This window comes from Panthera onca, chromosome A2 (genome assembly GCF_046562875.1).
Source record: "Panthera onca isolate mPanOnc1 chromosome A2, mPanOnc1 haplotype 2, whole genome shotgun sequence".
NCBI classification, from domain to species: Eukaryota; Metazoa; Chordata; class Mammalia; order Carnivora; family Felidae; genus Panthera; species Panthera onca.
Genome location: NC_138340.1, coordinates 148,940,457 through 148,953,824, shown reverse-complemented (window position 1 = coordinate 148,953,824; position 13,368 = coordinate 148,940,457). Strand labels below are relative to the sequence as shown.

The 13,368-nt window shown below is 41.0% G+C and overlaps 1 protein-coding gene across 4 annotated transcripts in view; it reads right to left on the bottom strand.

The window, feature by feature from the left end:
* EXOC4 (exocyst complex component 4) overlaps positions 1 to 13,368 on the bottom strand; it is a 750,526-nt gene that overhangs the window by 544,256 nt on the left and 192,902 nt on the right. For all 4 annotated transcript variants that reach the window (XM_060633916.3, XM_060633919.3, XM_060633920.3 and 1 more), the window contains exons 8-9: positions 10,277 to 10,422; positions 5,506 to 5,594 (exon numbers count right to left, since the gene is read on the bottom strand). In XM_060633916.3, the coding sequence (XP_060489899.1) occupies positions 5,506 to 5,594; positions 10,277 to 10,422 (235 nt within the window). The remainder of the gene's footprint in view (positions 1 to 5,505; positions 5,595 to 10,276; positions 10,423 to 13,368) is intronic.

Below are 13,368 nucleotides of genomic sequence, written 5' to 3'. Positions count from 1 at the left end.
TTTTTCATATTTTGGATGGGTTTTTTGACAGAAAAAAACACTTTTAACTCAGGTATAATATAAAGAGAAATACATATGTATCACTTTCCAATCTCTAATACATACGTCACTTAACAGTATTCACTCTTTTCCCCTATCTGCATGGATGAATGAATAAATGGGTAGAACAAAGGTTACAGGTCATCAACCAGTTCTGCATGATGACCAATGATCACTTCCCAAGAGTGAGGTTCACAGGCTTTACGAAGGCTTTGTGACAGTTGCTCTGAACTCTCAGGATCCATTGTCCCATGACCACCAGGCTCCTCCACACAGCGCAGGTACCAATACTCTGTCCCATGGGTAGAAAGGATGTTATAGGAACTAGAATTCTTCGGAAAATGAACCCGCATTATAAATGAAACCCAGAAACAAAGAACGTTTTTAAATAAATGTCTACGTTGCACACATTAAGGCTAAGAGGCGACACACTCAGTAACAAATCTCGGCATAAGAATACTTTTATTTCTTATCTGTTCACGACCTGAGGAACATATACTTATAACTTACCACTTCTTAAGAACACATAAAGAAACTAGCATTTCTGAAAATTCTATTATAATTTCATTATAAGGTTACCCTCACATATGAGTAAGTTCAGTCTTTTAAAAAAGCAGGAGTGTACATATATAAAAGGAAGGGGAATCAATGTTTATACACTATTTTAGAATCTAAGCCAGAAGAGATAACTATGAAAGATTAAGGTTATTTTGAAATAATTATATGCAATTTTAAGAAGAAACATGTATTTTTTCATGTGCCCAGCACATTGCTACATAGTTATTAACAAAGTCATTACGCAAAATTTAAGACTACAAAGAATCTTCCAATCTTATTTCAGGATATAAAGCTTTATAAGTGCTTCTTACATTTAAGGCTGCGGAACAAATGTGTGGTATGAGTGTAAAGGTGCTGTACCTCACTTCAGCCAAAATGCCCCTGAAAATGTGTGCGTAAATGAAATCTTGCTTTAAATGCCCCATTATAGAACAGTTCGCTATCTGAGAGACTTGTATTATAAATCCTTTGGTAAAAAAGGATGCTCAACTCATGCCTAATATATTCCAAAGATCACTGTACCTTAAGGCAAGGTACCTCCAAACAGATTAATTACATACGATATCATTAAGTATTCACAGCCCCAGATACCAACAACCCATTAGAGGGAGAGACTAAGAAAATTCAGGTCAGGTCAGGCTAAGAGCCCAGTTTTCCCTGATGCCAGTACTTCCATATTTACCATGTATAGCAAATCCTCTTAGAGAAGTCAATTCTCAAGTGGTGGGAGCTTTACAGAATATTTTAATGTCAGGGTTATAGAAATGCCACTCATTAGACTAATGGGAATAAAAATAGCACTCTAAAGGTAATATTATTGAGTATAAACAGAAGTACTAAGCAGCCCCAAGACAGGAAAGAACTGTAATCAAAACTGAGTATACATTTCTACTTGGATCAATGACAATTAATGTACTCTACTCATTCGTGATTTTATTATCTGAAAAACGAGCAAAGAGGACAAATCACAGGCCTCTTACTCTGTATTAAACCTCCCACTAGGCCTTCTCAAATAAGTAGGCCTATAGCTACAAATAAGGAGATACTGGGGATAGAGGCCTCCTCCATTATACTTTTTAAGTGCTTAATTCAAGCCAAGCATTGTCCCAGGCACTGGAACGCACTAATGAGTAAGACTTGCACTGTGGGTATTCAGAGAGAAGGGTAGCAAATTACCAAGCGGGAAACACACACACACACACACACACACACACAGAAATGAAGTCTGATAAAGAATGGTAGGATGGTGGTGGGGAGTGGGCAGGATGCTGGAAGAGGTCAGGAAACAATAACGGGATTTGGGCAGGAGATCTAGATCTGGAAGTCACCCGAACCAAGGCACCAAGCAAAACTCAACTGGGGCTGAGATACCTGGGTGGAGTCTACAGAGTGAACACAGCAAAGGTTCCCAGGACCAAACCTTGAGACGCTCAAACATAAGGAGGGGAAAAGGAACGTGGCTGGCCGAAAGATCAAGTGAGACAAACACAGAGCAGCAAACGTTCAATCTGCCAAGATGGAGGTCACCGGTGACCTTGAGAAGAACCAACTCGGGAAAAGTAAGACTGGCGAGGCAGAGAAAACAAGAGATAGAGAAATGGATGCAACTCTCCCAATTCCACCATGTTTAATATTTTAAAGTACCGTTTTAATGTAAATCAATTATAGCTCCTCTAATTTTACCAGAGTTTTAATATCTAATTTTACAGTCCCTATGTCCTCCTAAAGTAGTCAGAATTGATAACCGCTCTATTTTTCAAATGAAAAATGAGGCACAGTGGGGCTGATTAACCTAAGAGCTTATTTTGATCATGAGCAGCAGCATTTTGATTTTCTTTTAACCCTCATGAGATACTGTATTCATCAGTTACCTTGTTTCCCAAAGAATCCCACATTAAACCCGAGAAGCTATATTCACCTAAACGTTCATGTAACCTATGACACGGTTGTCTAAGCGGTAAAATGAAGCAGTCAAGAGGCTCAAAACAACGGGAAGTCTCTGACTGATGGAGACACACAAGTTAGATTTCCACTTGTTACTGTGCACACTTTGAAACAGCACCCCCACCTCCTCGGCCCAATTGCCAACAGTAGACTATATAATGAACCAGCTGTACCATAACAGAGCCACCTGAGATGGGTTGATGATACCAAAGAAATCTCATTTTTACATTCTTTTTTCCCCTTGTGTGTCGTTAGGGTGGGTAACATTTTTAATTGCATGATAACTTGAAAATGTTGGCAGGAACTTTACTTTCATAAAATTTGAGCTTTTTAATGTTACTTTGATGGTCTTTCTGATGGATTTTCTTTGCCGCAGAAGGAAAGGTTGACCCTGTGAACGAAAGCACTAGGAAGCGAAGCCTGCAGCTACGCGGTAGTAAGAGGAGAGACACAAATCTTCTCCAGTCTTTTATGATTTGACTGACCTATTCAATTATGCCTTTTCAAGCATAAACTGAAATGCAGATCTCACTGTGGCCCTCGTACAAGCCAGATTAATAGAGTAACTGAAAAAGGATGGTCGTTTTCTAATGGAAAATAGGTGTGATTTTCCCCTTTTCCAGCTGGAATGTTAAAAGCATTCATCAGAGATGCTTTTGCTCCTCGATGAAACGCCATCAAACTTTCACAAAAACTCCTCAGCTGAGCTATTCTCTCACCAGGCAGTGATCTGTCAGCTCAGTGAAATTATTTAATGATTATTATGAGCATGATATGTTTGCTAACTACTTTCTTCCCTGGAACCAAAGATCAATCCTCCCACTTGGCTGAACCCTGGTAAGGAAAACAGACTACAGAATACAGCTCCGTATTTCTATTAACTTGCTGAAAAATGAGAAAAGTTCCTAATTAGATTATAGTGACTCTTCCATTAACCACCCTCACAGAATAAACTTCCTCCATAACTCACTTGGATTTCAAAACGTTTTCCAATCACATACGGCAGTATCATCCTAGGCCAGACAGCTCAGTGGCCACACTTCTTATGGAAGCTAGTTACGACTGCAGAGAACAAAAATGGATCTACACATAGCCTCTGCTTCTCCTCAAACTTAAAAACTAATAGAACCGTGAAGCTGATACCGGCTCTCAGTGGCCTCCCCTCCTTTGGGGGGCCCTTCCTCTCTCTCCATGGTAAGTTCCCTCTCCTACGTTTGACATCGACTGTCCTCATTTGTTCTGTCGCTGAGTCAGTGAGTATTAATTGAATATTTACCATACCAGGCACTACGCTAAGGACAGGAAGTAAAATTGTATTTCTTCACTCCTTGACTTTTTTCAATCCTAACTGCCCTCTGTACCCACGTACCTTAAGACTCCAAGATGCACACTTCACGTTTCCCACGCCCCTCCCCACCCCCCTCCCCCCCCCCCCCCCCCCCCCCCCCGCCACCACATGGCAACACTATTATTAAATAAAATGCCGGTAAGTTAATTTCCTTTTCCTTGTATCCTCAAACTATTTCTAGGCTTTTCGTTCTGATATATACGTGAGCTATGGAATTATTACTGTGGCAGAGCTATGGGAGAGCACAGCCGCATCTTCAGAAAAATTTACAAGTGTTTAGATCAATAATGAAGGTGTAGGTAGAAATGACTAGGCAGTGGTCCTTAAATCCAGAGAGGCTAGCTGGTTAATTTATAATGTTTTGATGTAGAACCATGATGAATCTTAAAAACTAAATATTTAATTGTGTAGGCTACTCGCTGCAAAATATTTCAAGTGCCTCTACTGCCTCCCCAAAAGTGGAAGTGTTCTTACGCACCCTTCAAGCAGGAAGCCCACGGTTTTAAAATAATTTTAAAGGGGCGCCTGGGTGGCGCAGTCGGTTAAGCGTCCGACTTCAGCCAGGTCACGATCTCGCGGTCCGTGAGTTCGAGCCCCGCGTCGGGCTCTGGGCTGATGGCTCGGAGCCTGGAGCCTGTTTCAGATTCTGTGTCTCCCTCTCTCTCTGCCCCTCCCCCGTTCATGCTCTGTCTCTCTCTGTCGCAAAAATAAATAAAAAACGTTGAAAAAAAAAATTAAAAAAAAAAAAAAAAAAAAATAATTTTAAATAATCACCCCGTCCTCTCAACTCCTCTACTAGTTTTTATGCATAACATTACTTGGTTGTAAGCACTGACTTCCTGATATTGTTAGTGATGTCCATGAACACTGATAGCTGGATCTTAAGGCTTTATCTTCTCTTTCCTTCTATTCGACCTTCGTCTCCTCCCCCTCCATCCCCTCTGATGCCTGGGATGGCTTGCACTTAGCAGGACTTCACAAATCTTTCTTGATTGATTCCATTTACCATGATTAGCATCTTTCTTGTCACAGAAGGAAACGTTATTGGATTTTTGATTTAATTAAATCTACTTACGATTTATTTTCTCAAGTATTTTCTCCTACAGATTACAACTCTTTAGTAACCACGTATGGATATCAAATATCCTGTATATCTGAGCTAGCTTGATTACAACATCCTATTTAGAGGCATCTTTCTTCCTTTTAAATAATGGCAGAGGCTGCATCTGCCCTTTTCCAAATCCCAGGCACTCCTGCCACTTTCCAGAAGGTATAGAAAACAGTAAGTGTAACACTGACGGCCACAGACTGGCATTCCCGTGGACTGTGACTGGACTCATGGCTGCCATGTTTAAGCACAAACAGACTGACCTCCTGTCTTTCTGCTTTGAGTTCTCACCTGAATGGTAGCAGGTCTATAAATCCTGTGGCCATAGCAATCGTTTTAGCTGCTCGGCAGCAGATGCTGGGAAGTGATAGAGGAAACAGATTATCAAGTCTTTAAATCTCTGCTATCTTGAAAGAAACTGGTGAATGCGAACGGCAAATTCACATGTGCCACACACTTCAGATCTTCCTCCAGAAACTAACTTTTCCAGAGCAGTTCAATCACTTACCTTGAAGTTCTCCACTGCGACTGTAGAGCTCCCGTCTCTGCTCTCGCAAATAGGCACTCATACTGATGGCATGGGAGGAGGATTCGAACCTGGAATGAAGCGCAGGGTAAACAGAGAGGCAGTAACCAAAGAAGCGGTGGCCACCTTTGTACCCCAAGTGTCCTACTCCAGTCTGTGTGGCACTCCCTAGCGTTCCTTGACCCAAACATACTGGCCAATCCATGACAGGGCCAAAGCCGGCCGCCACAGACCTGGATTCATGAACAACACTCCTGGCCAACGCCCCTCCACAACAGCAGTCGGGCCATTCGCTCATTCTTCATTTCAACGGGTACAACTCTTCATCTGTTGCAACTTTCTTCTGCCTCCAGACCCTTTGCCAGGGTCCCTACACACACGAATAAGGGTATCCTGGAAGGTCATTCTCATTTTGCTGCTATGTGGTTCAAAACCTGTGAGTGACCGCCCCCGCCACAGAAATGTATCTTGCTTTTCTACACTCCCCTGGTTAGAGAACGAGTACAGAAGGCACGCTAGCAATGCCGCTGGATAACCACACCAAGGAAGCAAGGCATCTGTGGTTTCTCCCTAAAAGTCCTCAAAAGCAATACCGTTTCTAAACGGTTTCTGATCTGCCATCTACAACAAAAAATATTCTCAAAAGTATCAAGGGCGCCTGGATGGCTCAATTGGTTAAGCGTCCAACTTCGGCTCAGGTCATGATCTCATGGCTTGTGAGTTCGAGCCCATGTTGGGCTTTGTGCTGACGGCTCAGAGCCTGGAGCCTACTTCGGATTCTGTGTCTCCCTCGCTCTCTGCCCGTTCCCTGCTCATGCTCTGTCTCTCTCTCTCAAAAATGAATAAACGTTAAAACAAAACAAAACAAAAATCAGGTGACAAAGTGTGTGTTCACATCACCCCAGGAATCGTTCGTTTCAGAGGCCAGAAACATGGAGGATAGGCACAGGACACAGAACAGGTTTCTAAAGGCTAAAATAATAATTCAAGGATGAAGAAAACAAAAGAAAAAATCACAGTCTTAAGAGAAACTTGCAGGTAAGGGGAAAAAGAAACAGGTAAATTTAAGATTAAATCAACAGTAAATCCCCTGACGTGTTAAGAAATTGCATTTCAAACCTGAGATTTTCAAAGTCAGGGGAGCAGGCTGACAGGAGAAATCCTTCTAAGAATGACTGCCTCTAAGTGGTAAACAGCAACATCACGAAAGAGCAGCAGTGATAATGGCATAGGTTTCTGGCAACAAAAAAGGAACGCCATCACTTTCTTAATTATGCCTTCTTTATCCATTCTTTGACAAGGAAGATGAATGTCAGTTGGAGGGAAACACTTGGCCTTCTTGATCCTCTCTCTGCACCCTGCCAAGAACTGAGAGGGCCCTAACAGCCAGAAGGAACGCAAAGTGTGTGGTACTTCACAAGTGCCACCTGCCAGTCAAGTGCAGGAAAGAAGCCGCCGACCTCCAAAAAGCACGCTGACGGCTATTGATCAGAAATGGCGAGGGGGGGAAAGAAAAATAAACTCTTGAGCAAAGAACAGAGAGGCACAGATTATACAATGAGAGAGAACTTAAACACACTTAATTAACCTTGGCTAAGGGCAATTAAAGAGAGTAATAAAGTCCTTCATGGATGCGATAAAACCAGATTACAGCTCGCCCAAACCTTAATCCTTTATGACCTGATGTATTTTTGCTACTGAGGAACCCTCTTTATGTTTGCCACCACTCACAGATTGGTATGATTTTACAGTAAAAGAGGCACTAGAGAAGATACAGCCTCACCTCTTACTGTATAGCCAAAGGCACAGAGGCCCACTGAGACGGGAGACCTGGTCTGCCGCGCACAGCTCATTAATGGTAGAGCTGGGTCCGGAAACAGGCAAGTCTGTAGTAACGGCCTCATTCCGCGTGGGCGATGAGTTTTTATTGCTATGCAATAACAATAAATGTTTAACAATTACTTAAGTCCATTTATTCATTTCCAATAGTCTATGTTTTCCAGTACCTCAATTTCAGGATTGGCTCAACGTATAAAAATGTACGTTGTGGTCTGAGATTCAAAGTTAAGGATGAGGGTTGACAGCATGAAATCTAAACACCCTGAAACCTGCTTCTGCAATACACCTAGATTTACCACAGGAAGTGGGGCTAGGAAGACGGAAAGGGAAGAGGAAGAGACAAAGAGGAGAGGAAGAAGAAGAGGAAGAGACAGACACAGACACAGAGACAGAGAGCGCACACATGAGCGAGCAAACAAGTGAGCGGAGGAAAGGCCTAAGCATTAAGGCAGCATCTCAGGCCGTCTTAGTTGCCTTTGCTCCCTCTGCAAACAGCTGTGTGCTCAGGAAAAGCGGTTCCTTTACAGCCCAAGACCTATCGCCAGAGAGAACCCCTGACTGGATGAAGACCATCACCGTGGTCTGCTCCCCTTTGCCAGTGACTGCTGTAGGAATGGGCGTAAGACCTGAGGAAAACTTGCAGAGAGACTTTGTCACTGGCAGAAAAGATGAATAAATGGATAATAATTATTAACAAAAAAAGATCTGAAGTGGGATAGCCCCTTTGTAAGACAGTCTGGCAGTGTCTTACAAAGCTAAATAGAATCTTACTTTATGGTCCAGGAATCATCCTCTTATGTATTTATCCAAATGAACAGAGAACTTACATCTACACAAATGCTTGCACATTTACAGCAGCTTTATTCATAATGGCCAGAAATTGGAAGCAACCAAGATGTCTTTCAAAAGCTGAATGAAAAAAAAAAAAAAAAAAATCGAGGTACATGCACACAATGGAATATTATTTAGCAATACAAAGAGATGAGCTATCAAGCCACAAAAAGACATGAGGAACCTTAACTGCATATTGCTAAGTGAAAGAAGCTAGTCTAAAAAGGCTACATACCGGATGATTCCAACTATAAGACATTCTGGAAAAGATAAACTACAGAGACAGTGATTATCAGGAGCTCAGGGGGTGGGGAAAAGAGGAAGGAATAAGTAGAAAACAGAGGATGTTTAGGGCACTGAAATATTCTGTATAACGTACTGATGCATATATGACATTATGTATTTATCAAAACCCACTGAATGTGTAACACAAAGAGTGGACTCCAATATAAACAATGGACTTCAGATAATAATGAAGGATCACTATCAGTTCATCAATTGTAACAAATGCACCATACGTAAGAACACAAGATGTTAACAAAAGGAGAAATTCTGAAGAAGGGGGACATGAGGACACTCTGTATCGTCTGCTTGATTTTTCTGTAAACTGAAAAACGGTATAAAAAATAGTTTACTAATTAACAAAAAATTTTGTCGCAGGAAGAATCACACCCTTTCCTTGGCATCACTCTATCCTGGAGGGGAACCTAAGGCAGGGAGATGGAAAGGGCGGGGTCGTTGGCCATTCCGCACTGTTGGATTACGGAGTCCTCTACATTCCTCCCCACTGTGTAACATAATAACCTTCCTATGGTTTAATCTCATTCTTTTGGGGTCTGGATTACCTGCGGACTAAGGCATTTTAACTAACAGTGCATCTGCCCTCTGAACAAAACTGTAAAACATCAGAAAAGAACGCATTCAATGAACAGAATGTATTTTATCCCAACGCAAGCACACTCAATCTCCTCTCCTCTGGACCACAAGATAAATGAACTGTTGAAACTTTCCATAATGATTAAGAACTCAATGAAAAAAAAAAAGAAGAAGAACTCTATGAATCTATGATATAAACAAATCTCAAAAGTGAATCAATAAAAGATACTGGAGCTTCAACTGTTCAAAAAGAATGAATTCAAAATACTTCTGGAGTCACATTATACGCTTAGATTTACAGGTACAACTTAACTAGTTATCTCCCGACTCGTCAGAAGAATGCACAGATCTGCTAAGATTTAAATCCTGCTTTGACCAATTGCCAGTTATTGCCAGTGAATCTACTTAAATTACTTAACCTCGCTTGCCTCAAGCTTTTATGTGTAAAAAAGGATTAAAAATAAAACCCAGACCTGTAAGGCTGCAACGAGGAAATGAGATAATCCATGAAAATGGCTTAATGCTTTAGCCAGTACTTGGTGAGGATTCAGTGCCAGCCACTACTCCTGCTGCCAAAATTTGATATAATCATATGTAAATTATGTTTGAGATTATTTTGAGAAATTCATCTCCCACAGTACCTGGTACATAGTAAGCACTCAGCGGTAGTGTTACTGCTGTTACTATTAATATAATAATATTAACTATGAGCTGTTACCAAATGACATAGGTACGTGGCCTGGTGGTATTAACTAACATAGTAATTAGAAAAAAAGAATTTCCAGAGTGTTCCTTTATTTAAAAATCAAACAGAATCCAATGCTACTTAGCTAAGGAGATTCTTGTAAACTTTAAGGTTATTTCTTGGCACTAGTGTTTTTCTCCCGAAAGCTGACATATTTCATTTCATACAAAATGCCCCAGAAATAGGGTTTTGTAGCCCTTCGTTTTATATAAAATGCCACAGAAACAAATGACAAAAATTTTATTAAAAGTCCTAGACAGTCCAATAACCATACCCCAAAATATCTACTTCCCCTTATAGAAAACAAATGTACACAAAATAAAAAATACATTCACTTCCCATAAATTATTTCAAATCAGCTTTCACTGGGTGAAGCAATGGCTGCCAATAAAGTAGAAAGCCATCCTACTTGGATCAAACATTTCTTGACACCTGCTATCTTACCATCAGGGAGATACTTACTTAAAAAGAGAATTTTTTGGCCTTTGAGGTTTCTTCTTGGCAAAAAAGGCTGCAAAATCTCGGCCAGTGCTGGCATAACTTAGTTGAGCTGATGGTTCAGAGGCCGTACGAGTATTTTTCATATCCAAGTACTCGGTCAACAGCATCTGTACAATCAGATAAAGTTTAACACACACATTTATGATATGCTACTAAGAAAAGCAATTTAAAACAACGAAAACCTAATTCTAAATCCTCATCCCTGACATTCAGAAGTAACCTCGCTATTCACATTTCTACTTGTAGATCTGAGGAAAGATTCATCGCAGCCAGAACATCATCCACTTGCCACCTACCCCCGAAACTGAGAATAGGATGTGCTAGGCATCTGAACATAGGGGTCAAGGGGGGCGCTTTTAGTGAGGGTCTGCTACTTGCCGTGCGCTGTGCCGAGCGAGTTAATCACCATTCACAGCTTAATCCTCATCACTGCCATTTACAGCAACATCAGCAGCAATACAATAATAATTACTGAGGGCTTACACTGGGGTAGGCTAGGGGCTAATTTAGATGTATTATCTTATTTAAAGCACAACTCTGATCAAGTGAATTCTCAGATTACAGAGAAGGAAGTGAGGCCCAAGGATAGGGCTGGGGTTGCAGAAGGAACCCCAGGGGACTCGCTCTGGAGCCCTCGTCACACCCCTCACTCCACAGCACAGGGGATTAAACAACTCTAACAAACCTGCTAAGAGCTATCGTGAGCCACTGCAGGCTAAGAGGTGCTGACCCGCAAATAATTTCTAGGGCCACCACTCATCTTGACGGCTCCAAAGCAAGCAAACCAACAGCTTTTTAATCACTATTGCCAATGGGCAATGCTTAAAAAATCAATCCACTTTACAGCCTCATTCGGTGGGGCCTGGGCTAGAATCCACCATTGTATTTCTAAGACAAATAACAAAATTTTTTAAAGTTCCCACCGTTGTGAAAGAAAACAGCAGATCTGGACCAGAAATCATCATGGTTCCTAAGCATATCTAACCTGGGATTAAAGTACATCGACTCATTTCTGAAATCACTTGCCACATCTACAATTTTAAGATAACCGGGCCGCCTGGGTGACTCAGTGGGTTAAGCGTCTGACTTCTGCTCAGGTCATGATCTCACGGTTCGTGGGTTCAAGCCCTGAATCATTAGGCTCTGTGCTGACAGCTCAGAGCCTGGAGCCTGCTTCAGATTCCGTGTCTCCCTCTCTCTCTGTCCCCTGTCTGTCTCTCTCTCAAAAATAAGCAAACATTAAAAAAAAGAAGAAGAAGAAACATTTAAAATTTTAAGATAACCAAGTGTTACAGCAAATGTACACCAGCAATTCTACCCATGACTGAAGTAAAAGCTTTTCAGAGACTCCGGTTCCAAAAACGATTCCTTCCTGTATGGGGTATATATTCATTCATTTGCTTATTCATTCAATAAAGATTTGATGGGGCGCCTGGGTGGCTCAGTCGGTCAAGCGGCGGACTTCGGCTCAGGTCATGATCTCGCAGTCCGTGAGTTCGAGCCCCGCGTCGGGCTCTGTGCTGACAGCTCGGAGCCTGGAGCCTGTTTCAGATTCTGTGTCTCCCTCTCTCTGACCCTCCCCCATTCATGCTCTGTCTCTCTCGGTCTCAAAAATAAATAAACGTTAAAAAAAATTAAAAAAAAAAGATTTGAGGATCATATTAAATGTTATCATCGAAAAGCATTTATGAAGCACTCTGTGAACATGATGCTCTCCCAAGTTTTAAAGCTAATTATGCCTGTTATGAGCACAGACATTACTAAATAGTTACCAAATATCAGGCATTTTTAGAAAATGATCTTAACTCAATCCTGAAATCTATGAAGTTAGAGCTAATATCCGTATTTTAGAGATTAAGAAACAGATTTAGAGGTATGAAGAAACTAGCCTATATGCAGGTGTGGGTGAAGGGATTAATGGGAAATCTCTGTACCTTCCCCTCCATTTTGCTGTGAACCTATACACATACCTATAAATGTGTGTGTGTGTATATATATGTACGTGTGTGTGTATATATATATATATATACACATTAAATATGTTATATACATATACATATATACACATACACACATACATATGTATATATGTACACTAGAGATTTCAATGGAAAACTATAAAACACATTAACAAACTGTTCAATTTTTTTAAATATATATATTTACGAGGCTACTAGAGTATCATTCAGCATGGTGATGAAATAGTATGTTGACAAATACTATCTCTGTGAATACATCATCCAAACTGCCCAAGAGTCAAGAAGGGTATTAAACTGTGTCTCCAGTAACGACTCAACTGAAGGACTCAATTACTTGGTAGAGTTGACACTGATGCTAATAAGGTTTGTGGGGCTGTGTGATCAAAAGAGGCTGGTAAACCAGAACAGAATTTCAAGTTGACAGAACACAGAAAGAGGTCTACAAAGGCACTTGTTGGTTTTAACACCAGTCAGTATGATGGAAGTATGTTTCTGCCAAAGCATGAAGATACACTAGACCAGTAATCCTTCTGAGGTACTTATCGTCCTAGAATTCAATGACTGGCCTTGTACAAGAAAATATTGACTGATCAGGGCCTACCTGGTGAGCATCCTTAAAATTCAGGTATTTCAAGATCACTGTTCTTTTTCTCCACGTTAGTAAAGTCCTCTTAATTCTCACCGCTCACTTTGTTAGTCTGTTCTTACACACTGGCTTCTTCCTTTCTTTTTACAAACAGGTAGTATTTCTACCTTCTTGATGAAAATGTTGCTTTGGTCCTCATTCTCTATAATTTCCTTTCTCTTTTGTCATTAGGTTCCAAACTTAAAAGGCAGCCTTCCCACATATTTCCATTATCATGATGTAATGTAGTCCCGATTCCTCTCCACACTCCAATCCCACGGATGTGACTGCACGCTTGACATATTCACACATTTCACTGATAACATCAACCCTAAATTCTGAGACCTGAATGCTTTTCCCATAAAATCGGTAATTTCCTCTGTCTTCTTTCTGTGAGTGGTTTCTTATTCTCACCGGCCTCCAGGTTTAAAACTTCAGAACTGTCTTTA